Source organism: Corvus brachyrhynchos, unplaced genomic scaffold (assembly GCF_000691975.1).
Source record: "Corvus brachyrhynchos isolate BGI_N302 unplaced genomic scaffold, ASM69197v1 scaffold597, whole genome shotgun sequence".
Lineage (NCBI taxonomy): Eukaryota > Metazoa > Chordata > Aves > Passeriformes > Corvidae > Corvus > Corvus brachyrhynchos.
In genome coordinates, this window is record NW_008239000.1 from 1 (window position 1) to 27779 (window position 27779).

Here is a 27779-nt window from a genome sequence, read left to right on the forward strand (position 1 = left end):
CCAAATAATCTTTTTTCTGGGCTGGTTTGTAAAACTGTGCCACCATAAACTGCAATAAGTAGAGAGTAACTAAGCATTAGACTCAAATCCTACAAAGTCCAATGAGTTTGAAGCAAACCCAACCACTGTCTCACCCATCAAATTAACATCTGGAAATCTTTTACTATAAGCAATCTTTGCCATAATAAAAGACAGGAATATTTATGCAGGTCTATTACCCTGCCCTCCCTAAAATACTGTAAAACATTAATTTGACGAGAATCCATTTTTTCTAGTTTTGTTTTCGTGGCTGTCCATTCACTTCTATTAAGTTCTCAGCATATTCTTAATCTGTTACTTTGCACCGTCCAAGTCCTACTGATTTCAAGATAATCCATGTTGGGATGAGTGGGTCCCACTTAACTCTCTGGATTGAAGCAGAGGACAGGAAAGCAAGATGTAACACAACAGTGAAGAGCATAATCTTCATTATCGAGGAGGTAAAGTGTTTTCCCTGGCATGCAGCTCTTCTTTAACTCCTAGAGTCTGGCTTATTTTCAGGAGTGTGATACTGGTCTAGAAAGGGACAAAAAGTGTAGACCTGACGTGATTTTTTTGCAACATTTTTTGTGTCAGACTGCGCAGTTTGACACAGCGTGAAGATTTCTGCACAGGTCTTTCTCTTTTGCAGAGGCTTTAAGCTGATTGTCAGTGACATTTGCATCTCATTCCATGTTACTCTCACTTGTCTCCACTACCGTTCGCTGTCTCAGGTCTATTGAATCCACAATATAAATATTGCTTTAGGTGATTGTGATTGTTTAGGTACCTTGTGATCCCATTTAGGACTCTTAGTATTCCAAAGACAACAAGCTTCTGAAATATTTTTATAAAATATCTTCAGATAATCAGAAAATAATCCAGAATAAACATGAAAGGAGTGGGGACCATTCCCATCCTTTCTCTCTGGAGCAGACAACGTGCGTTTTACCTGTCCAGCTGAATCCAAGGTGATCCGCGATATGGGCCAGTCTCTCCTCTGTCTTTTCCTGATCATCCTGTTGATCTAAACCCATCAAATACATCTGGAAATCTTTTACTATAAGCAATCTTTGCCATAATAAAAGACAGGAATATTTATGCAGGTCTATTACCCTGCCCTCCCTAAAATACTGTAAAACATTAATTTGACGAGAATCCATTTTTTCTAGTTTTGTTTTCGTGATTTTTTTGCAACATTTTTTGTGTCAGACTGCACAGTTTGACACAGCGTGAAGATTTCTGCACAGGTCTTTCTCTTTTGCAGAGGCTTTAAGCTGATTGTCAGTGACATTTGCATCTCATTCCATGTTACTCTCACTTGTCTCCACTACCGTTCGCTGTCTCAGGTCTATTGAATCCACAATATAAATATTGCTTTAGGTGATTGTGATTGTTTAGGTACCTTGTGATCCCATTTAGGACTCTTAGTATTCCAAAGACAACAAGCTTCTGAAATATTTTTATAAAATATCTTCAGATAATCAGAAAATAATCCAGAATAAACATGAAAGGAGTGGGGACCATTCCCATCCTTTCTCTCTGGAGCAGACAACGTGCGTTTTACCTGTCCAGCTGAATCCAAGGTGATCCGCGATATGGGCCAGTCTCTCCTCTGTCTTTTCCTGATCATCCTGTTGATCTAAAGGTCAAAGAGAGCTACAAGTTGCCTTTTGCAAGTTAAAAACCATTTCCATAGGAGAGAGAGCCCAAGAAGGGAAAGCGCTGGTTTTTCCTAACTGCTGCGTCTAAATGTGGACAGGCTGCGTAACTCAAGCGAGGCCTGTAAATCCCTAGGTTCAAAAAGAAAACCAAAAAGCTTGGCTTTTCAAAAAGCACAGCACTATCTAGTTTTTCCATCTGAAAATCAGCCTTTCACGTGGAATTGTCATCTAGGACTGAAGCACCTATGGTGTCTGTTTCGGCCAAGCATTTTACTCTAAAACTTCTTTCTAACGTTCAGTTGAAGACTTAGTCAAAGTCAAGAGCCATCGTTTTCCATGCCTCCTTAGCAAATGCCAGGGTGGAAGAATTCATCGGGGACCGGTGCTTCTGATCGTGTTCTTTCTGTTGTAGGGCAAGTGGTGTTCAAACAGCCCACACAGCACTTGAGACTATGGTCTGTATTTGAGATACTGTTAATTTCAGTGTCTTTGACCCTCTGGACAGGGAGTGAGACAAAATGCTCACAACAAAGGCAAGGAAAAATCACATGGTCATTCGTCAGTCCTCATTCCTTTACTAAAGGTGAGACTGACAGCTCCTCCCATCCCCAGAGCTCGTTTGAGGATGGCAGAATTTGAGTTTTGATTTTCCCCGAACGCGCACGTGGATTGCGACACCTCTGAATCAGGAAATTGCTTAGGGTTCGTGATATGCACGTGTCATTTCAACTCCTGATTTCCATTAGGGCTACCCAGCACTAGCACACAAGTAGGTGAGAGGAAAACCAAGTACCAGAAAACGTGTACGAACATTACCCGTGACTCAGGGTTTTCTTCAGACACGGACCGTCAAAAAAAGGGAACACAAAAAGCTTCGTTCTTTAAAACTCCTGCAGATCTCTTTGCGTACCAACTCAAAAGTCTATAAATTTGCCTGTCTCGCTTTCAATTGACACCCAAACATTTGTTATTAGTAGAAGTTAAGAGTTAGTAATAGGGCCAGGGAAAGTCAAAAGCCAAAACGTGCATGACCTAAGCAATCAGTTTAATGATAAAACCATACATATGTTTAGAAGTGTTTTTTTGCTTATTAAGGTAACACTTCCCCATAAGCATTTATGGTTTGCAATCTTGAGATCGTTTCACAGACAAGAACACAGACACAAAATAAAAAACCCAAACACAGCTCACAAGGGGAAAAAAAAGCACAACTAACCACCAAAAGCTGAAAAGAAAATGCCACACACACTACACCTGTACACAAACGCACACACGCACCAAAGAAAACAAAAAGAGTTTAATTCATGACATGCGTTGCACAGGGAATCCCAGTCGTTGGCAAATACCTTCAGCACGGTCATGGACATTTTCGTCAGGGATACGTTCAATTTGAGTCTCTACAGACTCATCCCAAATGGGTCTGATGTCAAAGATGTCTTCGGGAACTGACTGCTGAGTCTCACTGGATGGCACATTTTCAATAACTGAAACTTCTAGGGCACTACTGCTTTCATCATCTGAAACTAATTCTTGTTCTCTCTCTGACTGTGTGAGTCTTTCCACTAATTTAGAAGCTTCGTCACTAATCTCTTCAAAAAACTCTATGGAGTTTTTGTAAAGATCAAAGAAATGGTCCTTACTTTCCTTTGTGGGACTAAAAGCACTGCGGGAGCCTGTAGCGCTTCTGCTTTTAACTGGCAACCGTGAAGAAAATACCTTCGATCTTGCTGTTGTTGCCTCATCTGAGTCTAGCTCAAACTTCATCTCACTCTCCCTCTCCCTGGCCTCTGCCTCAGCCTCAGCGTAACTCCTAGCTTTGATGGAACGTTTGGCCTTTGGATCCACGGGACTACTGGCGTCAGATTCCGATTTACTCCGGCTGTCTGGTTTTGAAGGGACCGCGCTCGTCATGTCGAGCGCTTTGGGTGACTCTGGCTTGTGGACGGATGTGTCCGCATACAAGTGTTGCGGCTCGGTTTTTTGGAAAGCGGATTTCACGGGAATTTTAGACTTTGGTTTTGCTTGGCCATCTTTTCCTTCACATTGCAAACTGTCTAGGAAGTCATCCGGGGCAAGGCTCTCGTTTTCCAGTTGTTGCGAGGATTGCGATGTGGCAGCAGCTGTTCTTACAGGGATTTTGGATTTGCTTTCAGAAGAAGGCACACTCTCCATTAGAGCAGTAGGGATTTCAATCACGGATCTCTGTTCCTCTGGGGAAGAGTCTGGGGACTCCTCACCCTGTTCAGAACTAACTGATTGAGAGACTTTGGAAAAATCTAATTCATCTTCTACCGCACACTGCTCGGGAGAGATGGGGCAAGGCACCTGACTGCTATCGACCATGTCGGTCTCCGTTCTGGAGAGGGGCTCAGCTTCAGAGGCAGCGGTTTCTTTCTTTGGTGATTTGGAAGAAGCTGAAATACCCATTTTAATTGGAATTCTGGATTTAACATCTGCTTTTGCAGTGCCTGTGCTGACACCTTCACCCGTCATTTCTTCAGATCTGTCGCTAAACTCGGGTGACGGGGGTGAGCATTTTAATGCATCTTGTTCTTGTGTATCTGACGCCTCTGACTCTGAAGGTGCAAACGGGTCTGGTGAGCCCTTCAGCTGTGAAGATTCCACCTCTGCTGCTTCTTTTGCTTCTTCACATAGAGAAACTTCTTCCTGAGGCTCCTGCCCCCCCTGGAAGAAGTGAAAGCTTTCATCTGGGTAGTTCCTTTTGGTCATGTCAATGGCTCCACTTCTAGTCATCTCAAACAACTTGCCTTCCTGAAAAAGAAAAGGATTTTGTTCACTGAGTGGTGTCCCTTCTTCGGTGGGCGTCCTGGCTGGTGTCGTGTCAGGGGTTGTGCCTTGGGATCGCCTGTCTACCATCAACCCAAATATCTTTTGTTCCTCTTCTTTCACCCGAGCTTCAAAAGCATCGTCGTCTTCACGTATTTCACTCCACGTGTCAGAATCCACATCGGTTCTAGTGATGACAACCTGACCTGTCAATTGCTCTGTTTCATCTCTTATATCCTCAAGGGCAGATTCAGGTAATTTTGTTGAATCTGAGGCCGGAGACCCTTGTGACATTGTCTGAAATTCGTCCTCTGGTTTGGGCTCTATTTCCACGTACACTTCCTCTGAAGAGCAATATTCACTGCCTGTGTCTCTGCTAAGTAAAGCTTCGCCAGTCTGATCTTTCCCTGCTACAACAGAATAGGTTTCCCTAGATAGAAGGCTTCTACCAGATCCTACCAGACTTTCAGAGTCAATAAAGAAATGCCCAGAAGACACATTTTCGTAAGGGCTCACTATATGCGGATCACTACCATCAGCAGCATTTGCCGCACAGCTCTCGAGTTCCACTGTGTCAGTGGTTAGGGATGAATCCTCTGGTAAGGGCTCCTCAGCATGACCAGCCCCGTGAGATGCCTCACAACCTGTATCTGCTTCTCTCGAATCCCTTGCCGAAGCAGAAGGGTCAGCGGTGTCACCTTCGGCCAGGTTGCCATCGCGTGGAACAGAGTACTCGGTGGTACCGTGTCCACAAGAAAGATCATCTGCCTTCTCTGACACGTCTCCCGTAGAAATGAAATCTCTGTGCGGTAATGCTGCCATGGGTTCGACATCTTTTTCAGCAGCATTGCACTGCTCAATCATTAGTGAAGACTCAGTGTGAACCTCTTTTTGAGAACTGTCACCAACAGAGTGACAGGGAGTACACCCCAATCGTGTAACCAGGGCATCGGGACTGACTATCTCACAGTCACCTGTACTGTCACAACCTTTTGATTCAGCACTTTCTGCTGATGCACAACCATCGGAATGACAGGTGCTCGTGGAAGGCTTACAGCTGCGCCCAAGGATAAGCGGCTCCTCTTTGTCACCTTTGCTTTGTGCTTTAACCTCACCTATCCTGACAGAGCGTGGTTGGGAATCAATGGGTTGGAAACCTGCTTCGTCGGGGCTAGAGCTGGAGTCAATGCTGGATGGTAAAGGTGAGGGTGGCTGCACTCGGATCACAGGCTCCATTAGGAGACCCGAGTCGGCTTCTTTTTTGAGCTGAGTCAATTCTGGCTCGCTTTCGGAAGAGGAAGAACTTTTCCTAGATTCAGCTGCAGGTGTCACCACTGTGGGTGTGTCTTTTTCCCCTACGGCTGTTGGCTCTGGTGCTTCGGCCTCACATGAGGCTTCTGAATTGGAAATCACAGAAGATTCATCTGACTTACGACTCTTTTTATAATCTCTCTTCTGTTTTGCTTCTTGTTCCAATTCATCAAACATTTTGATTTTGGTCACCATTTTAAACATCTCTTCTTCGGGGGTGAATCTCTTCTTTGGCTCACTTTCCAAATCATCCTCTGGTTCTTCGTTGACTTCAGGGATGGTGGCTGACTTTGGTACGTCTGCCATTTTAGGTGTGATTTCGTAGCTAATTTCTTCTGAACTAGGAGTTTCAGGTGAAACGGGACTTTTCCCCGAACTCTCCATGAGGGATGTTTGCTCTAGACTGTCATCATCGGCACTTCCCTCAGGGTCACGGAGAATCCTGGAACGCACTGATGCCAGCTCTGGGCAGGCTTCTGCTTTGCTAAGAACAGACTGAGGAGGACCCTGCCCCAAAATACAAGCCTTCACTGTTGGCTCTATGGGGCTGCTTTCAAGTGAATCGCGGCAGGGGGACTCTTTCATAGGACTGGGCTCCAAAGAGTCAGGCGTTTTGTGTGATGAGTTATCTTCTAGCACTGGGCTTGCTTCCAGGGAGTCTTTATGGCTTATAGTCAAAGAGTCATCTGCAACTGGGCTAAAGCCTTCACTATCATGGCTAGCAAGTGAAAGTTCCAATTTCTGGGGACTTCTAACTGTAAGACGGCGTTCACAGGCTACATCTTTTTCTTTCTCTAAAGCAGTGTCATGTGTTTCAGAAGACTTAGTGAAATGTGCAGTGGTTCTGGATTCTTTATCCCTGCTAATATCTTTCATAATGGAAGCTGAGCTACTTCCTTTAAGTTTATCAGCCTCTTCTTCAGAGGCTGGAGGTACACGCTCTTCTGATACATGGTCAGAATGAGACTCACTAGTCTCGGTAACAGCATCTAGCTGCCTCTCACTAATACCTTTTTCATCTTCCTTTGAGGAGAGTTCCTTCGGAGAACATGTTTCTGCTGTTGTGTGTACTCCTCCTACCGCTCCTTTAGCGTCTTCAATTTGCCCATCATTTTTCTTTGGTGAGAAGGAAAGGCTTTCTGGGCTTGTTTCAGGAGTCTCTGCCAGACCCTCATGCTTGTAACTTTCCTCCGAGCTGATCTGAGGGGTTCCGTCAAGTAGGCTGCCTGGAGAGTCAGCCACACCTTCGTGTTTAAGGCTCTCGGAGCTCCCATCGAGAGCAGCACTTTGCAGAGAAAGAGCAGGAAGGAATCCGTCTTTCCCATACTCTGTGGGAAAAGCAGCACCGAAAGGACTGGTCAGTACTTGCTCCAAGTTAAGCTCTCCCTCCTCTGTCACTGAGAGGTGTCGGAACTGTTGGTATTTGTCATTATCCTCCAGTTCTTCTTTAATGACGTCAGAAAAGTCCGTTGAGGTTTTCCTGTCAGGGCTGATCTGGAAGTCAGGATCTCCTTGATCATCAGAAGTCCTGCCCTTCCCAGGCGCTGTTTCTTTGGCCCTTTCAGCAACCATTACCGGAGGGAGAGGTTCGATTGGCTTTTTGCTGCTCTGCTCTTTTACTTGGTCTTTGCCACCAGCTTTCTTGGCAGTTTCCATGGTAGAAGTTTGTGCTTTTCCTTTCTTTGACTGTGGCTCTTTCTCTGCTTTTGGCACCGTGCTTGGTTTGTCCTTCTGTTTGTCTGTCTTGAGGTTTGACGCCCGCCTCGTTTCACTCTGTGAAGGAATTGTTTTCCTGCGGGACGTTTCCTTCTCGGGGGCCTGTTGCTTCTGTTTGACAGATTTGTGCTCAAACAGTCCAGAAACATTCTTGGACGGGTCTTGCCCTGACTGGAAGGCTTTCATCAGTTCCCGAACGGACATGGTCTCTTCGAGTCTCTCTGTCTTAGAAGAAGGTGAGACAGGCGGCTGGGCTTTGTGTGCTACTGGCTTTTTAACTTGTGCAGGCTTTTTAGGCGCCTTTTCAGCAGGGCCTTCTTTTGCCTGAACTCTGACAGGCAGTTTTGACCGTACTTTTTGCTCATCTTCCACTCGTTTCTGAAGAGCTTTGACTTTATCTTTTATTGAGCCAATGGGAGTTTCCTCAATAACAGGGGACACAGCTTTAGGCTCCGGAGCAGCTGTCACCTTTAGGCCAGGCTCCCCAGCCGGTGCCTCGTCTGCAGCAAGCTTAGGCAGTCTCAGTTTCTCTCCGCTGCTGTGCGCCTTGCCTTCCTTTGGCTTTGGCTTTTCTCTTAATTTTGCCCTAAGGGGCTTCTTAACTTCTGAGGCTGCCTTCTGTTGCTCCTGTGAGCTTGCTTTCCCAGTTTTTGGAAAGTCTTTTCCTTTTCTTTCAGAATCCCTGCTTACTACTGCTGCTTCAAATTTCTCTTCTACTCCCTCCTCTTGTAAGGCCTGTGGCTGTACCTCATGAAGAGAAACGTGTGGTTTTAAATCCTCTGCAAGGTAATCCACCACTCCTGTCGCATCCGGCTCCCCTTTCTTTGTTGCCCCTTTGTCTGCCCTGACTTCAGCGCGGCTCGGCTCCGTGACTTCTGATGGAGCGTTTCTTCTGGCCTCTTCGATTTCTTCATCGCTGACAATGATCCATTCTTCTTCTAAGGGTTCTTGTTTGGAAAGGGACTTCTGCAAAATGTCCTCTTCTCTGGTATAGGATCCACCTCTCAGAATTTCATTTACTTTTTCTAAGTCCTCTTTCACTCTTTCAACTATTTCAAAAGGTTCTCCTGGCTCTTCTTCAGCGGGCTTTTCAAGATCTTTCACTTTAATGGAGCCTGACTTATCAGAAGGGTCAGTTGTCAGGATGGCAGTCATTTTGATCAGATCTTGTTTCATCTCAGAAACTTCAGACAACAGGTCTGGACTGGCTAGTACAGGGACTTCGTTAACCAGATGGCTTTTCAGGACAGATGTTTCTGTAGATTCTGTCTCGTCATCTTTGATGCGAATGAAAAACATCGAAAGTAAAATGGAAATCAAAAATAGAGATTGGAAAATGTAATCAGGACTGAAAATGACAGTCTTTGGCTGTAGTGGTAGGAAGGTCAACAAAATGGGCTGGGAATGGTGGATCCACAAGATCTGAGGGTACAAGAGCAAAGCAAAGCTAACAGGGCGGGGGTGGGGGGGGAAGGAAAACCAACTGAAAAGGAAAATGGCAGGAAATAACTTGCTTCACTTTATTGCTAGAGCACAACCACACATACAGTATCAAAGCTGGAACAAACCAAATCAGGACACCACTAAAAAAAAAACCCAAAACAACAACAACAAAATTTCAAATCAAAGCCAGAAGAAACACAGTGAAGTTACACAAAGAGAGGCATCTCAAGATTGTTCAGATGTTACAGATCAATGTTCAAATAAAAAGAAAAACAAGAAAAAAGGGGGAAAGCATTAGAACTGATTGAAAGTCCATTTCCTCTAAGAGAAAGCCAGTGTTAGCAAACTGTCAGAATAACATCGGGTTAACAGTTTTGTTTTTCTTAGTGACCAAAATAAAAAATGAAAAGTAATTCTGCAGTAATCTAAAATACGATCAAATACGTAGAGATCTGAATCAGCTGCAAACCGGCATTTCATCTAAGGGGATTTCACACCTACACAATGAAACAAACAGGCTTTTGTTTTAAGAGGCATGGTCCTTTCCTTGGAACATCCTCATTGACAACTAATGAACTGACTGAGGAAAGAGAAGACAGAGAAGAAAAGGAGAGAGAGTAAGAAAAAACTGTGAATCAACTTAGACGTGATTTCAGAGTTTTAAAAAATGTAATGTATGGCAACCCAAAGTCACAGACAGTCACACTAGACACATACATACAATTCATGTAAGGCAAGTTATTTCCATGCAAAGCAAAGGTGTTGCAAATGCTGCTGGGTAGGTAGCTTCAGTTAAAAACAAGAGCTCTAAAAATTAATCATAGAAATTAAAGGAACATGAAAATCCTGTAAAACATACTGTGGTGAAATATTGTCTAATCTGGCAGTCAACTACAGGAAGGTGGCTGCAGCTAATTCCCACTATGCCGTAACTGCCTGCTGGTAATATTTCATTTCAGCAAGGACTAGCAGAAAATGCACGTTGAACAGAACAAAACAGTGGAGAACTGAAGCAAGTTACAAACAGAACACAATGCTTAGGAATTACTAATGGGCATTTTCCCTTTCAAGGTAGCACGTCACATGGAACTGCACATTTCAGCACCCCAGCAAAAGTCAAAGCACTAATGCAGATGAGGAGAACCTAAGCAACACAGAATTAGCTGTCTTTATCTGTAAAAAGGATTCATTTTGCTACACTGTTCTCCTGGGTGCAACGAGCGCTAAGTATTTGTGCTGTACGTTAATTAGAGCCAGATTGCTGCGGGTATTTTGGGGCTGAAAATGTGGTCTTTTGGTGCTGCTGCTTTACAGTGAACTGTCTGGTGCACACCGAAATGCCAGCCAGTAATTCTGTAAAACTGTAGTATGTACTTTCATAAATATCAAACGTATGACTCTTCCACTGGCCAATAACGGAGTTAATCAGCCTGAAGCAAAGCAACTCCAGTGGGAAATAAATTGGAAGTGCTGTCCAGACAGCGTGTGGCTGGAGCAGGAACACCCACCGGGGTTTCTCTGGGGCCCTGGGGGATTTGGCAGTGAGGAAGCGGCCGGAGGCCAATGCGACACGCTGCACTTTAACTGCAAACAAGGCAAGATGTTGCACTCCAGACTGGAAACAAGGCAGACGTCGTTCTTTTCCTGAACGGATCCAAGAATGGCTGCATTTGGAAGCAGCTCTCGTCAGGGACACTTCAGTGTGTGCAGAGATTTGTTTGATTTGCCCCTCCCGTAAAGGAGACATTTGCGAGCCCCTCCCCCGTGCTCTCTCACGGTCACGGCCTGGTTGTGCGCGCTCAGAGGGTGTTTGTGCTGCGCCAAGCTTTCGGGTCAGATTTACAGCCATATTTCACCACAGTAAAGGGTGGGGCAAGGGAGGCAGGGTTAAACAGCCTGATTCCTTTGGACAGTATCACTTTTTGGCATGGTTGCATTCCATGAGACTAATGAAATCGGTTGGAGTCCTCATTAGGTTTTCATTAAAAGTGATACTGTCATCCGTCTCAAATATGAGGCAAGAACGTGTGTCAACAAAAGGAGAAAACAAAAAAAGCGGAGGGATGAGCATTCATATGAGCAACATAGCAATAGCAGGATCACTAGGGATGTCAAAGGAAAGTAAATGCTTAGATGAACGGTTTTAAACTGCATTACTTGTTAATTTACGTGTTAAAGCGTATTTAATTGGATAGCTGCCGAGATATTAAATTGTTTTCTATTACAGTTGTAAGTATTGATGTTATGAGCAGTAGCAGTTAAAACTTAGCTCTCTTTCATGCTTATCTTTACTCTTAACCATCTCTCGTACAAACTGCATTATAACATTCTCAAGAAAAAAAAGAAAATCTTACTTTTTTCTGAAGTCACATCAACCTGGAAGAGAAAAAAGCAGGAGATTTAAAAGTTCAACTAGAATTGCTATACAGAGCCACGAGTGAAGTGCTAGTTGTACGGAGAAACACGGACGTAAATGGAACCAAGAATGCATTTAAAATAACAGCAAAAGCGTGGCTTAATTTATTTAAGGTCTCTAATACCAGAAAAACTGTTACTTTGCTATAGTCATGGTCAACAGTAGATGCAACATGTTGCAGTGTATTTCCTTTAAATGCTCTTACAGCAAGTGTGGAGGGCCTGAACTTCTGCACGACCGGGTATTTTGTTGCATTGCTCCTAATTTATTTCTTCCCATCTAAAGCAAAATACTCCAATATGGTTATGTGATGGCACATGGTGCATCTGAAAGGCAACCAGGAAGTTTTATGCCTTGTGTTTCCTTGGACACGTTCATTCTGAGAACAGGGATTGCATTTTTGCCTCTGTGTTTAGTGATGACGAAATGCAGGTGCAGAAGTGATGGCAGAACTGCCCGAGGCATGCCCTGGGGCTGGATGCCACTAATAGCTATGGATACTTTTACATGGAAGCTGTGATGGCCCTCACAGGCCACCTTTTTGGTTTTTCAGAGTTATTTGGGTACAGATCAACAAAGTCCTACAATTTTACTCTTATTCAAAAGCAAACAAAGTCCTTGCCAAAAAAAGAATTAAACAGAACACAGTGTCAGACTATGAAAACTCAAGAAGCAAATTTTTGAGGTTGCCTTGCAATTTCAGTTTATTTCAGTTCCGCTAGCATTTGTCCACACCAGCACATGTTGTTTAAATTTGGCTATGGCAGAATATGCAAAGTCAGAAGCAGCGTTAAACCTTTAATTTCCTATGCAAACTTGTGGTAGGGGTAGGACAGCTGTGAAGAATGCAAATCAGCTGTGCAGTACTGCTGATACACGGTGCTGTGCATGGTAAAGCCCCCAAGGTAACTTTAGCGAGTGCTGAAAAGGTTTAAACAGTTCCAACTATTCTTTATAAAGATAAATGCGATGCACAGTCTCAATCAAGATGTTAGGAAATCCTTGCCTTGCCATGAGCTGACAAGGAACAGAAGGAAATCCCTGGCCACACGTGCATGTTCGTACGTGCCTGGCAATCCTTTAGGCCCACGTAATTGAATCTCACGCTCAGCAGTGTGTGTAACAGGTCCATAACAGCCCAAATTCCTCTGATGCACAGACTGCCCTACATGGTAACCCTGCATCCCTAGGGCGTTCAACTTCCCTCACTTTCAGTTCTTCCAGATCAGCCCAGATGTATGTCAGCATACTAATTACGATAAAAATTAATGAAGTAAACAAAAAAGAGTTGAAAATGCTTATAGCCATCAATGAGCTTGTCTTTCTGTGCCTTAGTTTCCTATACAAAAACCAGAAGTGATCTTTACCACAGCAGCGGTAAATATTTTTGGAATGGTAATAGGAAACTGCAACTGGTGCCACAGAACTGCTGAATCTGTGCACGGAGAAGATGCCCATCCTCCCTGGGGAGCTGGCCCTTCTCACAGTGTTTCCAACAGCTGAACGTCATCGAAGCGTGGGGACGCTTTTCTAATGTGACTCATTCGTGTCGGGGTCAGAGCCCAAGCAACATCTCTGAGTGCCAGAACGGGGCTGGGAGCGGATGCAACTTGGTTTACGCTAAAGACGAACATTCCAAACCTTCTACGTGTGACCTCTGGGTTAACGCTGGTTCTGTACCGGGCGTCAGTCATCCGGCAGAGACCTGTAACATCCAGGCTGTTGGATGTGGTAAATGGAGAAGCCTGGTAATTTTAACGTGGGGGAAGTTCAACCCTGTCTCTTCCCCAAGTGAGTCTGTGCAAGGCCCTCTTCACTGTGCTCGCAGCACTGAGCTAAGTGTCTGAGTTCTGAGTTGTGTCTCTTAGTTGTGTTTGAGCAGTGTGTGTAGGCAAGAACGTGCTGATTTAGCAACATTACCTCTTCTGGTTCTGGATCTGAATCTGATTCCTTTTGGTCCCAAAGTGCCATGCAAAAAGAGAAGGGGGAAAACAGAGCAGGCAAAAGGCAATTTTTTTTTAGAAGAGAGTAGGAAAAAGTAACTTGTGACAACATTTAACAGAACAGAAGAAAATGCAGCACGTTTCTGCAGTTGATTTCTTACGTCAAAAAGCAACAAAACTAAACGCTCAATTTAAACACAAAAGGCTACAGAACCAAGCAAAATACAAACAGGGAAGGTTAGAGGTCTAGTGATCCTTATTTGTACCGAAACTTCAAATATATACATGCTTTTTCATCCATAAATTAGCATCTATAAACACTTGAAATATTTAGGAACTATTACCATTTGAAGTTAAAGTATGTTGAGATGCTCGGCTTTAAAATTATACTGAAATGCTATAATTTTAGGCAAATACATCCCTAAAAGGCATGCAGCTTCTAATCTGACCAGGACAGGGAAAACCCCTGTGGTTTGAGAGAATAATCCTAAGCTGGCACTTCTACGGAAGCAAGTGTTTAACATCTGAGAGCACTCCCACTCGTCTCTTCTGAGTCCGCAGGAAATACCTGGTGACACTTCCAACGCTGGCATTGGGGCCACCAAACCCAAGACACCGAAAGCCCTTGGACAGAATTCTTCCTCTTTCAAATCCCTGCCCACAAAGCTTTAACCCCGTTTTGCCCTCCTCCTCAGTTCTTGTTTGTGTGACAATGCTGATGCCTACAGCTGGGTATAATGTCTCAGTACCTTTGTGTAAATGGGTAAAGTGATGTTTAAGTTACATATGGCTTGATGAACGAGGCCTCTGGTAGATTTTGGTTCCTTCATGAATGATAATCGTCCACAGGGCTCTTGAGTGCTATCTCGGACCTGGCACAGCAAAAATACACACGTTTAATCTGCTGGTTTGATGTACGAGCTACTTGTGCCTCTCAAAACTGTTCAGCAGTTTTTCTCCCCACCAAATGGGGGAGAAATGTCCAGGTAGGCAAAGCCAACGTGGTTTTGTTTTCATTTTCCCCCCTGCTGTTTGTACGTTTACGTACGGATGTATTTGGGTATTCAATGTATGGTGGAAAATTCAGCAGGTGGGGAAAGCAAAGCCAAAGGAAGGCAGCGGCACAGATGAAGCTGTAAATTAAAACAAGCTACAAAATATTGCTGGAAACGAGGGAGAAAGTTTAAAATTTGTCTAGCAGCGCACAGCAACTGTAACACAATGACAGAGTGGGCTGGTTTTCTCCGCTTACTGGAAGTTCCCATTCATAAATCATTTCTCCACGACTTTTATTTATGTAATGGAAATGGCTTCCTCCACTGTAGTCAGAACGTCCAGGTAGAAGGAAAAGTTTGTGGGAAGAGGTTTCCAGTGCTCTCTCATTTCCCTCTCAGAAGGGCTGGTGATGGGGGCTCGGTGACAGCAGCCCTTCTGACCGCAGGGGGCTAAAGCATTACTTAATTTGGGGGGAATGGAGGCTTTTTACTTGGGCTTGTATTTTGCAAGTTTTCCTACTCATAAAAAAGTTTTTTAAATGGAATAGTACAAGGATAAAATTAGGGTACAGTTGGGAATTTATATAAATTAACTAGTTTGGTTTTCTTTGTTCACAAAAAACTATGGTGGAGCGATAACTGAAATATCCAAAACGGAGCTATCAACATTACCTTAACAAACAGAGGAAGTCTGTTTTCTTTGAAGGCAAAGAAACTGAATATATGGTGTTGCCCGCTCTTTGTGAGTGGCACCAAATTGCCAAAGCAGTCAACGTAGATGGGTTTTCCTTCTAATACCTGTTGGAGAGGAAAAAAGCAAACCATCAATGCTTGTGAGGTGATAAGGATTTCTTCTTAAGGGTAATTCTACAGTAGTTACAATCAATGTCTGGAACTGTTAGGACTTGTCAGCATTTACAAGACTTGTTAGGTACCTAAAATGTGTGGAAACATTTCAGATTATTAAATTCCAAAGATAAGAGATTGTTAATTTAGTAACAATAGTGCAGTACTTCAAATGACAAAACGTGACTCAGTGTCATAAATCTGGGCAAACTTTTAAATCTAGATTTTAATTTGGATTTTCGATTTACTCCCATTTTAGCACAATTTGCTAACCTGGCCTCATCACCACAGTCAAAGAAATATTGTCTTCAGCCACTAGAACTCAGAGTGTGTACCTACTGTAAGAGCTTTTGAAAGGCAGGCTTTAGGAAAAGACCTCCCTGGAATCGCTCTACAATGGCACCACTTGTACCTTCAGACTGCTGTTGTTATGGCCCCTCCCCGTGTTTGAATATCAGATCAGCAGTCTGGCAGATGTGCCATTCCAAGTGCCAATCCATTCACTTATCTCATCCTTACTTTCCAGAAATTCAGCCTTGTCATTCACTTTGATAAGCCCATATTTTATCTTGCTGCTCTGCACAAGAGATGCCTGTCAGAGCTTCAGAAACAGCGAGGACAATTACTTTAAAGGTGGGATTCTCATGGAAAAGAGACTGAACTAAGCAGAACGTGCCATGTAAGTTAAAGCACCTTTGATTTGTCATCCCTTCTGAGGAAGCTGACAGAGCCAGAAAAACTGCATTTAGCAGGCAGTTTGCTGCATTCCACATAGGAAAGCTTTTGCCTGCTCAGCAACAGATTTAACGCAATTTTGTTTTTGCAAAGCAGAATATGAATCAAACCTGCTGCTTTAACTTCTTGGTATGTGAACGTGCTGACAAACTGTGACCGCTGTCAGCTGCTTTTCTGGTTAGTGATGTGCGTTTATGGCGGTACTCAAAGTGGGGATTTAGCCATTGCTTTTGGCTCCGACCTTCTCCCTTTAACCCTGTGGATGGAGTTGGACAGTTCCCTCTGGGAACAGGGTTCCCTCTGACAACAGGGTTTCCTCACGACTTTTTCCTGACGCCTGACAAAAGCGCAAGTTTCCATCTTATCATGGTTGCTGATACTGCATCATGACAGTACTTGTTGGCAGATTATTTTTCAGTCCTTGTGGCAGATAAAAGGCAGAAAGTGTTCGTTTAAAAGCAGACACTAGAAAACGGAGACAACTTGCAAGTCTAGTACAGTACCTCTACGTCCCTGCTTCTGGCAACTTCAGCAAAGTTTTCTTGTTGTTCTAGGGTTTTATCCACCTTGTCATCCGTCATGCAGAAACATCTTAACCGTGCTTCAATGGGATCGTGAGATTTGGCAAACACCACAAATTTGGCCATGTAGGGGACACAGATAATTTCTCTGTACACTTGGGAAGCAAAAGTAACAGATTCTTGCGTCTGCCGACAGTCTATCAACCAAAATCTGTAAAAGAAAACAAAGAGTGGTGCCATCAGCAGAGAAGGATTTCAGAAAGGAAATTCTGTGTTTCCCCATCCTGGCAGCATTAGCAGGTAACCACAGCAAGTGGAGATAACAAGTCAGAATACAGTACAAAAAGAATTGTCACTCTTGGGTTTTGTCTCCCATCCGACTTAAAGGAAAGAGCAGTCAATTCCTCACACACAACAGCAAACCCTGAGGTCTTCGGGTGAACGTGAATGACTCTGTCTGCTGTGCAAAGCTGCATGCCACATCAGAAATTACTCCTATGTGAATGTAGCCACCAAGCATTTTCCAAGCAGTAACACGTCCTGTACCTTCTTTCCCAGCTACCACTTGGGTTTCTCTGTGGAGCTGATGCCGTTTCTTTTCAGTAAAATCAACTGCGTGGGTGGGAAGCTCGAGTTTCCCAGCCAGCCGATGAAGGCGGAAGCCAGGAGGGGTCAGAGGCAGCCCAAAAGCTGCTCGGATCTGTAGGGGGTTACTCCTCACGGTGGATTACGCGGCATTGCAAGCCCAAAGCACACCTTTGGAGTGTGACCGCTCTGCACTTACTCATCTGCAGCTGAGCAACAGCGAATTTCGTGCTGTGCCGATCTTCAGAGTGCTTAACAAACGCACTGCTCAAAAGCCCAGGCTGCTGACATTTGCAAGAGGGAAAGCATGTGTGCTACAGAAAGGCACTGCACACTGATCCTTTCCTTTTCCTGCGTGGGAGAATTATGCTGTGCTGGACTCCAACTGGAGAGGCCACATCCTCTGAGAAACCACCAGATGCCTCAGTGATTTGCTGTCAAACACCAGGGGCTAAAAAGCCCCAACAGTTATTAAATCTTTTAAAAGCTGCAGCTCAGGAAATGGAAAACAAACATTGTGCCTCCAAGTCTGCACTGTAATTCACATGACAAATATATCTCTTTCCCAAGCTCATTTTGGACAGAACTAATTTATGAATGGTAAAATTGTTGACCATCATTAATGACGTAACTAGATATAAAAAAATTACTGTGAATAGCAAAGAGTCAGAAATTAGATGAAAAATCCCATTTTTTAACTTTACCAGCATTTCAAATCATGTTTGGGGCAAAGTAGGTAGTTGAACACTCATTGAGATTAAAAACAAGAGGCAGAACCCGTTAAAATCTCTACATGGAGCCCTGCCTGTATCACAGAATATTAACAATACTGATCAATTTTCATGTCATCATCAGGATTTGGAAAGATCTACTACAAATATGGATTGCAGGACCATAAAGTCCCACCCTCATTCTGGCTGTCTATCACGTGTAGCCGTTTGCTGGGGACTTCACAATTTTAGGGACTTAGACTCCTCCAAGTCTGCATCTTGTTTCCACACATGGTTCTTAAAATTAGTCTTTAATTCCCGCCTTTGCACAGACCTCTGCAGCAGCAGCAGCAGCGGGCTGAATGCACTGTAAGATCCCCCTCTGGCGGTCACTGCTGTTACAGAGGAATGTTCAGTTACACCAAACGAGAAATGGGCATCAGCAAAGCAACCAGCTTAATGGGAAAACAGCCCGTTCTCAACGGAGAAAGGATAAGAAACCAATACTTTATTTCACCTAATGCTAAACTGGAGATTGGACTGCAAGAGCTGATCTCATTTTAACACCGAACACACTATTTCAATAAATAACAAACCTAATCTAACAGTAACAACTGCCCCAGACACTGAATGTTTGCACTGAATTTCATGGGCAAGTTATCCATGGTTCTTTTCACTGTTTGCTGGACTACACAGCCTAGATGGAATACTTTCTAGGTAATGAATTGCATCTCCTGTTACAGAGGAAGAGATTTTTGGGCATTTCTGTGATACACATCACAGACAGGATACAAACTAAAATACATACATACCTATATATTATCTTTTTTTAAGTGAAAAACTGTTTTCAGTAAGAAAGCAGTTAAATCTCATCACAAGAACAGACGCATGGAAGAGACGCTTCTAGACCCCACCTTTGTACACCTACAGGCCCTTTCTGCCTGACTTCTCAGTTTTGGATATTCTGGAAGTAATATCTCTTACAAGATATGCAATGAGGTAGCCAAATAAGGGATTTCTGTTTCCATGGAAATTTGCATAATAATCAGTATCTCTGTTCATTCCACTCTCCATACTAAAATAGTTTACCAGAAATATTTGTGGAACAAAGCCATGCATTTGAGACTATCCCTGTAAAAGTCCTGTTTGGTTGTGCAGGTACCTGGCAGACACATTTGTCGTGAAGGAAACACATTCATTAACAAATGTCAGCGGTGTTGTCCCGGTGATGTCTTCCCATTGTGCAGGGGTGGTTCCTCCTGAAATGAGAGAGGTTTAAAAATAAAATCAAAACCAAGCAAGTCAGCAACTTTTGGCTTCTAAGAAATATTTTACAGCTTTTAATTACCATGAAACCAGTAATAACTCCAGATATGCCCCTCCTTGGGTCCGTATTACACCACTAATGCTAGTAGGACTGGATGGGCTTGCCCTGAAAAGACCAAGTCCCCAGATGATTTTTAAGTAACGAGCTCTGTAGCACAGGATGAAATTAATTAATTAAATTAAATGCTTGCAGCTCATTTCTGTCTCTTAAGGGAGACTGATGCTAAACACATTGGAATCATAGCAAGTAAAGTGTTTAACTCCAGTATTTTCCTCCCAAGCATCCTGCGACATTAAGTCTGTACTACACTTACTCTGCCAGGCAGAGGTATGTTGGTTCCCAAGAAACAAACTGTAAGGAAAAAGCAAAAAAAACACCAAGCCCGAAGTCTGTGATTATATTACACATCTCTCGTTAGTGCAAACAACAAATGTTATTTATGCTACAAAGGAATTGTTTGGAAAGTAGTTTATTTTTCACAGCTTCTCGCCCCAGTCAGATTTCCACCCAGCTTCCCCTGGGTGTAATCAGTTCAGCATTTCCAGCCCCCAGGGACTGACAGTTTCAGGAAGCACATGGAGAGCTCCAGGACTGGCAGCCTACCTGTTATGCTGCATAGTAACCTTAGAGTGGGTGTGTCGCCTCCATAGCCATTCATGAGCCCATCGCTGGAGGCCTTGGGCACGGGAATCGTCATTGTGATGGGCTTATGGAATTTCCTTCTCCTGGGCTCCAGTGTGACGATGGGGCTGAAGGTAGCCTTGTTGCCCAAAATCTTCTTTGTAAGTTCAGTGTGCATAGGTTGAGCCTTTCCAAAACAACAGGAAACGACAGCGCAGTTACTGAAAACAGTCTAATGGTGGGTAAAGAACTGGGTCTGTATATTGCCCACAAACCCCTTAACTTTTCAAATGGCACAATTTTCCATGAAAATCTGCAGATAGAAGAACTGACTGCCAGTGAGAAGGGGAGACCTCACTTTTTTACCTTTCCCATGCCTGCCTCCTCTTCCTATCCCCTTTCTTGCTGCTTATCAGGTTTTTACAGCATTAATTTAATTTCACTTAACCATTAGTCACTTTTTCCCCTGAGAACAAACTCTGGCTGTTTTACTGTGCTGTTCAGCTACTCCCAGGACATTTCAACAAGCACAGTCTCCTGGACAAGGTAAATTACGGATGCATGCAGCAGGAGGACAGGATGGAGACAGGGGAAAGACTTCTCTGTCTCTGAGGAGTGAATTGTTACGGTGGTTGCTTCACACTGAAAATCTGTACATTTAATAATAGCAGCACATTTAATTATTGCAGCACTTTGTACTTGTATGATGTCTTTCATAAGAAGTATTTAGGAAATTCTATGACCTACACTAATATCAGCATCATTACCAAAATTGCTTCCCAAAATCATATAGACAGTTAATAGACAAGGCTCTGAACTAACCAGAAAATCCAAAGCTTTACCTCTTGCTTTGACTTTTGCATGGATTTTTTTTTTCCCTTTTATTATTTTTACTAAAAGCATTGTAGACAACATAGAACACGATAAGCTGAATATGCTGGGTCTCCATTCAAAAAAGGTGATTTTTCACCAAAAATAAAACCAAGTTAAACTTTGTGAATGCTTCACTGTACCTGGAGGCCAACACGAATTCGCTTGGTGAGAGCCCCTTCTGGGAAGACTGCCTGCACCTGTGGGACCACAGTGCTGCTCAGCACCCCTCCCTCGGGCCCGATGAGGTTGCTGTCCTGTTTGATCCGGGACACCACTGCAAAGTACTGAGGGAAATCCCGGGTGATGATGCGGCAGATGCGCTTCTTCTCAAGCTCCTCTGGAGTATCAAGTACTGAGTGCAAAAGAGGGAATGGTCAGAAGACCAGAGAGTCTCGGAGAAACCTTCAAAATGCGCTCAACTTAAGTTTGTAAGTTTGGTGCAACTTACACAGAGTATTTTGTCTAGAAGTAACGGGAAAGAGAAACACACCCCGTGTTCAGCTAAACTAGAGCAATCAAGAAAGGACAGATGACAGACAGAGCCACAAACTGAAGGGAGCTTCAGGCAGCAAACAGAACACATTGACAAAACCTCCAAAATCAGCAGCCAAACAAGCAAAGGGATTGGTTTCAGCCCCTTCTACCTCCCATATTTACAATGTCCTGAACTAGCATCAACGAAACTAAACTTCGAAACAGTACCAAAATATGAGTTCAGCCTTAATGCTGTGAGTTGGCTTGTTTGCTTTGGCATTTGTGAGGTTTTTTGAAAAAAACCCAAATTAGTAACAACTTCCACAGCTCCCAGACAGCACGAGGCTGTTCTGTTCTCTCAGAAACAAAGAGTAGCCATGACTGACATTTCCTCCCACACACGGAGCTGCTCCAAAAGGATCAGTATGGTAATTGCCTTGTTTTGGAAGGATGTTTGCTATGGAAGCTTTTCGTTTAACACTACAAGGAGGAACGGGAGAAAACACAAGTCTGGTGTCTATTCTCAGCTTCACAAACAGAGACATGCAGCCCGTGCAAGGGAACTGAGCACCATGGTAAAAGCTGCTACCCCCAGGTACAGAAGTAACACAGGAGCAGGCTAAGAAACCAAGTGCCACTGGATACCTTCATCCATCCCATTCAGGATTTCGTTCAGTTCATCCTCAGTGTATTCACAGAAATGCTCCTTCCAGCTGTCCCCGTTCTCGCTGCGCAGGATCACCAGCTCTCTCTCCTTGCCACGCAGGGCAGCAAAATGGGGAATCTCCACAATCACAGGCCTGGCACAGCAACACAGCGCATTAAATGCACACAGGAGAGAGGAAGAAACAGGATTAACAGCAACTCTATTCAGTCTGCCACAAAGTCACCTGGAATTCTACCTATTTGGCTGGAATACTTTGGCATAATCCTAAACTAGTAGGCCACTAACACAGACTAGATTTTTACAGGGACCCAGTAAGTGCTGAAGGACAGATGAAAAAGTGCATTCACCTCTTTCCACAGTGTGAATGAGATTTGGTAAGATAATAGTGCTTATCTGGAAATTTGGTGATTGCTTTTGCAAATCCATCAAAAACTCATGCTCATTTTAGTTGTCACTACTGTCTGGGTTAACCTGTGCAACTTCATTTCAAAGAGAATCTACTGTAATGTATAGGAATAGTGGGACAAATTCTGATCTCACTTATACTAGTGCAAATCGGAATAATTTCATTGCAATCTGAAGGCAATTGTGTCCTGTGCCAATTTCACTTCTTTGTAATTCTATATATGCCAATGAATTTATTCCTGATTTACACCCTGGGAGAGATACATGAAGTCTGAGGAGCTTGTCTGGGTTTCTACTGCAGTATAAGAGATAAGAATTTGCCTTGTTGCCTTGCAAGTCAACATCTGCATCAGCATATGTGCCCATATATATATGCACACATATACAACACATATGTGTACATATAATATATCTGTATTGAGATATACATATACATACATACTCTTAGAAATAAGAGAGAAGATATAAAGATATTTGTAGATACACTTCTCTAATTAGAGGACTCACACAGGTTACCATGGTACGTAGTAAATGCCATGTGTTCTATCACACTGGTGGAATCCAACATACAACCTATTGATTGATCGGTCCTTGATACAAAAAAAACAGTTTAAAATTTACAGTAGATTCTTTTTTTTCGTGTCCCAATCCAGGTTGCTTTGCTACAGACATCAAGCACAGAACTAGGAAGATTTCATGCCAAAACAAAAATGAAGGCCACAGTACTTGAAGAAAAAGATACAAACATACCACCAAAACAAAACCACAAACCACAAAGGTTGGAAAATGGTCCACTAAGGGTTAAGTGTACAAAATTTCAAATGATAGAAAGGGACAATATCATGGGCATAATGACATAAAAAAATCATATTGCAGAAGGAGGAGAAGAATGGGGAGGTCAGCATCCATCAATTTGTTTCAAGTCTCTCCTACCCAAGGAATTTGGTCCCAGGAGGCCCCAGCTGAAGGATTCGGCTGACCAAGCTTTCTCCCTCATTAAGTGGGGGAGGAGCCGTAGGCAGATGAAGTTTACTGAGTACATCCAAAGCAGCAGTGAAAGAAAGAACATAAATAAACTTTATGTATTTTTTGTGCCAGAACGCCAGTGCCACTGTCTGGTCCACAGAGTGGAATTAGGCTGTACACTGAATAAGGTTCCGTCCTAGCCAAGACAATTTGGTGACCCAAATCAGAAAATGAGTTTTTTTCATTTAGGATCTTTTCTTTCTTATGGAGGTTTTGGCCGTGTACTCAATGGGAGCAGGATCTGGACATGAGAATGCACTTCTGCAAACAGTACAGTCATTTTCTGATCTCACTGCCAGCAGAACACCTTGGAAAACGCTTGCAGGAAGGGCACAAAGATCTGAGAATGAGTAAAATACACTGTATGCTTGTCTCGCAGGGGAGACACTCTCATCAGATAAGAAAACCATTAAAAAAGAATGGGAGGCATACTTAAAATCCATTTGTGTGACAAAGACTGAATGTGACAGCACAGTATTTCTTCTGCTCTTTAGATTTCTTTCTCCTTCTTTTTAGAAATGACCAAGATGTGAAAAGAGTAAGTGGCAGCACTAACAAAGATGGTGGCTCTGATGACTGCCTGTTAAAACAGGATTTTAAAGCAACTGAGTTGCTTCCAAAAGGATTTAAACTATTGCTGATTACAGTCACTTTTTTTACAGTTTCTGAATGAAGTTATTTACTGCATTAGAAGGGGTTCCTTCAATCATCCACTTTCAGATGTCACAGGAGATAGGAAGAATAGTTGATAAAACAAATTTTCAGAAGTGCAGAAAACTGCTGCTTTCAGCTGAAAATTGCTAAAATGAGCTCAGCAGCAGACACAAATCTGATCTTTCTATGGGGTTTGCATCATAGGAAGAAAGAAATGGCCAAAAAATTCCAGAGTTGTCCTACCGCTTAATTTAGCAATTTCAACCCCAGAAAAATCAATGGCACTGTGTTTCCCTGATAGTCCAAATTACCGATACCACACCACAAGACTCTAAAATAAGCTCCTGTACCTTGCGTTGTGCATGCAGCAGGCTTCACATTTGGGGTTTAGATCAGCCTAGTGCTATTAATTTTTTTAATATAGTATGATCTGCCTTTTCTGGATGCAAAAGTCTTTTCCCACTGTAGTATCACAATGCTGAGCAATAATTACATCCAAGGAAGCACATGAACCATAGTGCTGGTGGTTCAAATACCCATTTTGAACAAGAAGATGTAAAAGCATTTCACCCGACTGCTCTGTTTGTTACCACAAGCTACAGAGACCTTTCTCAGTTCAAGTTTGCCAAAGGAACCATTTCAGTGCAACGCAAACACAAAAAAAGGCTGAAGGTTTCCCTTCGGGCCACGCGGCCCCCCTTACCCAAGGAACTGAGCCCCAGAGGGTCCCACTTCGATGAGGCGGCTGGCCAGCCCTTCTCCCTCCACCATGGGCGGCATGGTGGCCAGCCCGGGATGATGATGCGCAGCCCGTTGTGCCGGCAGCCCCGCATGGCGCCGCCACGAGCGTCCACCATGAAACTCACCAGGAAGCTGCAAAATCAGGGCAGACAGTGAGATCCAGAGCACATCACCAATTCCCTTGGTTATGTTCCACATACGTGCCAAACAACGTATGTAAATAGAGCTCTTGCTCAAGAGGTACAATGAGAAAAAGCCTTTCTCACATGTGAAGCACCAAATCATGCTGAGTTCATTAATAATTAAACTGGCAACTGCTACCTAAGAGTTCTTCACAGAAAGTCTTATTTCACAGTGCTGCTGCTGGTAGAATACCAGCAGACACTAATCAATGTGAACACATGTACCTATTCCAAAGTGCAATTATCGCTACTCTGGACCTGCAAGCAGCTGTATTTTAAGTTGGCACTCTTTAAATATTTCACAAGCAAATACATCTTATTGAAGAAAATTACTTATGATTCAAAAATATAAAGCCAATTCTGATTGGATGGCTCAGGGATTTTTTGAGTATTTTTAGATTCTCAATATAATTTTCTAGTTATTTGATAAAATGTAATTTCTTAGAAAAATGGGTTTGGATATTAAAAAAAATCAAATTTCATTCTGGAATGCATGAGTACAATTCACACTCCATCAGTGGGGTTACCACCTATTTATATAAAAAACCCCAGCATGTCATTATGGTTTGAAGACAAATTTGGGGGTTTGGTCAAATGAGAAGAGCTAAAGTCACTATATAAAGGTTTTACTTATGGATTAGGGGTTTTCTGTGTTACCTTGCACAGCAATACAATGTCCCACTGGAAAACTTAAGAGATGCAGAAAGCCATCTACAGAGAACCTGCTTCTAGCACAAGGTAAATCATTGATTACTTTTTCTTTAAAAGGGAGAAAAACATTTCATTTTGTTTGGAATTTCTATTGTGCTGAATTTTTTGTAGTTCCACATATAACCAACAGGTAGATTTTGAAAGATTGGGGACATTCTTGAGAAAGGTGTAGAACTATTTCAAATTTTTTTTTTTCTGGTTTATCACAGGATCATGCCTGATGTGGGATGGGAATGTCAGGTTGCTGGAAGTGAAAGTAAGAGTAGATGAGACAGAACGGTGTCAGGCCTACTTCTAGGCACTAAAATAGAACCAGCACAATGGGGAGTCGCAGAAATGCTACTGAAGGGACCTGCAATAGAGAACAGCCCTTATAACAGGAGTAATAAATACAGGGATTTTTCCACTGCCCCCTTGACCGTTCTGTGCAACAAACATTGCATCCATTCATTGTCCACACAGCTACAAGAATTCCACATGCTGTAAAAACACAACACTCGACACACCGTGCAGGTCAGAGATGGACGATGGGAAGGAGCCACAAGCGCCAGTCGGAAGCACACCATGCACCACGGATGCCAGTCTGTCTCACACATGCAGGCTCCTAGTCTACTGCCATTCAGATACCTCTAGGCTTTGCTTAGGGTAAAACTCTGGGTAGTACAACCATTAGCTCATTCCTTAGAGGTTGGTGATTCTGTGATTTTAACAAGGGGGAAAAAAAGAAAATGAAAACATTTTACAGCTTTGATTGTCTGGGGATTTGTTGAGAAAAATGGGAGCTTCCTTCACAAAATACATTCTTTGTACATGTTAGAGCACAGATGAAAGAAGAGCTTAAGAGACACTAAATGCTCAATTGCTGTACTAATGCTTTTGGCTTGCACTGCAATTGCCCCTGAAGTGCATGAAGTAGTGTTATCAAAGTGGTTCTGTGTGATGTTTCAGAGAACGTGTCCAAGTCTCCAGTACAATGGGTGTGTTTGCGGCAGCCAGCGACACTGCTGGAGGAAGAGTTTCTCATTTTAAAGCTACTGCTAAGAGCAACACAAACACGCCCCCACAACTACCAGAAGCTAATGAGAGCTCTGACTGAATTAAAGCAGCATTCACATTTTTCCTTGTGCAAGCTGTCATGAACACAATATTTAGGGTTCAGTTGTTTTCATTATTGACATGATACTCAGGACTGTATGCTTTAACAAGAGGATCACCTTCTTTTGCTGTCCATCGCTAAAAAATTACTAGTGGGTCACCTGCTGTCCCATGTTCTCCTTGGGTTATCTCCCTATGTGTGTCAGCCAATGCCAAACCCGCTCTTCACAGATAGAAGAACACAGACACGCCAAAGGCGAGGATCCAAACCGAGCAATTTCCCTTCTGACCCTTCTGGGTTCTTTTTTTAGTATGGTTGTGACTCCTTCTTTCACTTCTTTGAGTTTATTCAATGTGTCTGCTGGGTCAGTAAATCTATCACAAAGTCTATCTCACTTCAGTCACCTCTCACTGGAACCAACAATGGCTCTAAGGAGTGGAAAAACAGGCAAAGGTAAGTCTCATTGGGAAGTGGACACAAAGATAACAGTGCTAGGATAAAACCAGCCGGATAATATTATTATTATTCGCTGTAAAAACACAGCTGTTTCTATCATAAAGAAGATCTAAGGTAGTTATTCAGACAGCACAGAAAGATTAGTGACAATTATCTCATGAACTATAGAGGAGCCAGTTCCCAAACCCAGGTATGGAATACTATGGAATTGCTGGAAAAGAGATTTTTGAGACCTAGCATGAATATAGTGCAAAGGGAAGAAACTGAAGGGGAAAATTTCTCAACTCTAGACCTGTGGCATAATCCTGGAAGGACAGAACACTGACACAGGGTTTGCAGACACAGTGTGTAAAAATGCATCCTTTTCCACCGTACCACCCTGTTCATTTCCCACCTTTCTGCTACATTCATTTTTTCATCCACTTATTTAATCCAATTTTTCATCCTTTTTTGTTAAAAAAATCAGCACATTTCACGTAATTTTGGCTGTCCAAGAGAGTGAAGCACTTAATTCATAAGAAAGCATTTTCTGAATCACAGCAGCCTCTTTTTCTGCCTATTTGCTACATAATAGGGCATCTGAATGGTGCCATTGCTGTTCCAGGACCAGAAAAGCTTTTCCCTTTTGAAGGCGTGTCTATCAATATACAAATAATTCATACAAAACTAATGCATGACATAAAAGATGCTTTCTGAAATGTGCATTTAGGAAAGTGAAAAACTTGTATGACTAATATAAAGTAAATGTGAAATTCAAACTAATTATTTTGTTGCCCACACATACATACATTATTTTTCCTCTTCCACCTCTGTTACCAAGTGTTGTTAAGTGACAAGACTGAGATAGGAAGAGATT

General features: G+C 43.0%; 1 protein-coding gene across 1 annotated transcript in view; it reads right to left on the reverse strand.

Moving 5' to 3' along the window:
* Positions 1-1119: 1119 nt before the first annotated feature.
* ANK2 (ankyrin 2, neuronal) overlaps positions 1120-27779 on the reverse strand; it is a 135858-nt gene continuing 109198 nt past the window's right edge. Inside the window, 11 exon segments of the mRNA XM_017738986.1 lie at positions 1120-1660; positions 6791-8773; positions 11294-11315; positions 13276-13305; positions 14048-14170; positions 14966-15091; positions 16378-16606; positions 18853-18949; positions 19621-19825; positions 20652-20863; positions 21631-21785. Coding sequence (XP_017594475.1) covers positions 1503-1660; positions 6791-8773; positions 11294-11315; positions 13276-13305; positions 14048-14170; positions 14966-15091; positions 16378-16606; positions 18853-18949; positions 19621-19825; positions 20652-20863; positions 21631-21785 — 3340 coding nt within the window. The 3' untranslated portion in view covers positions 1120-1502.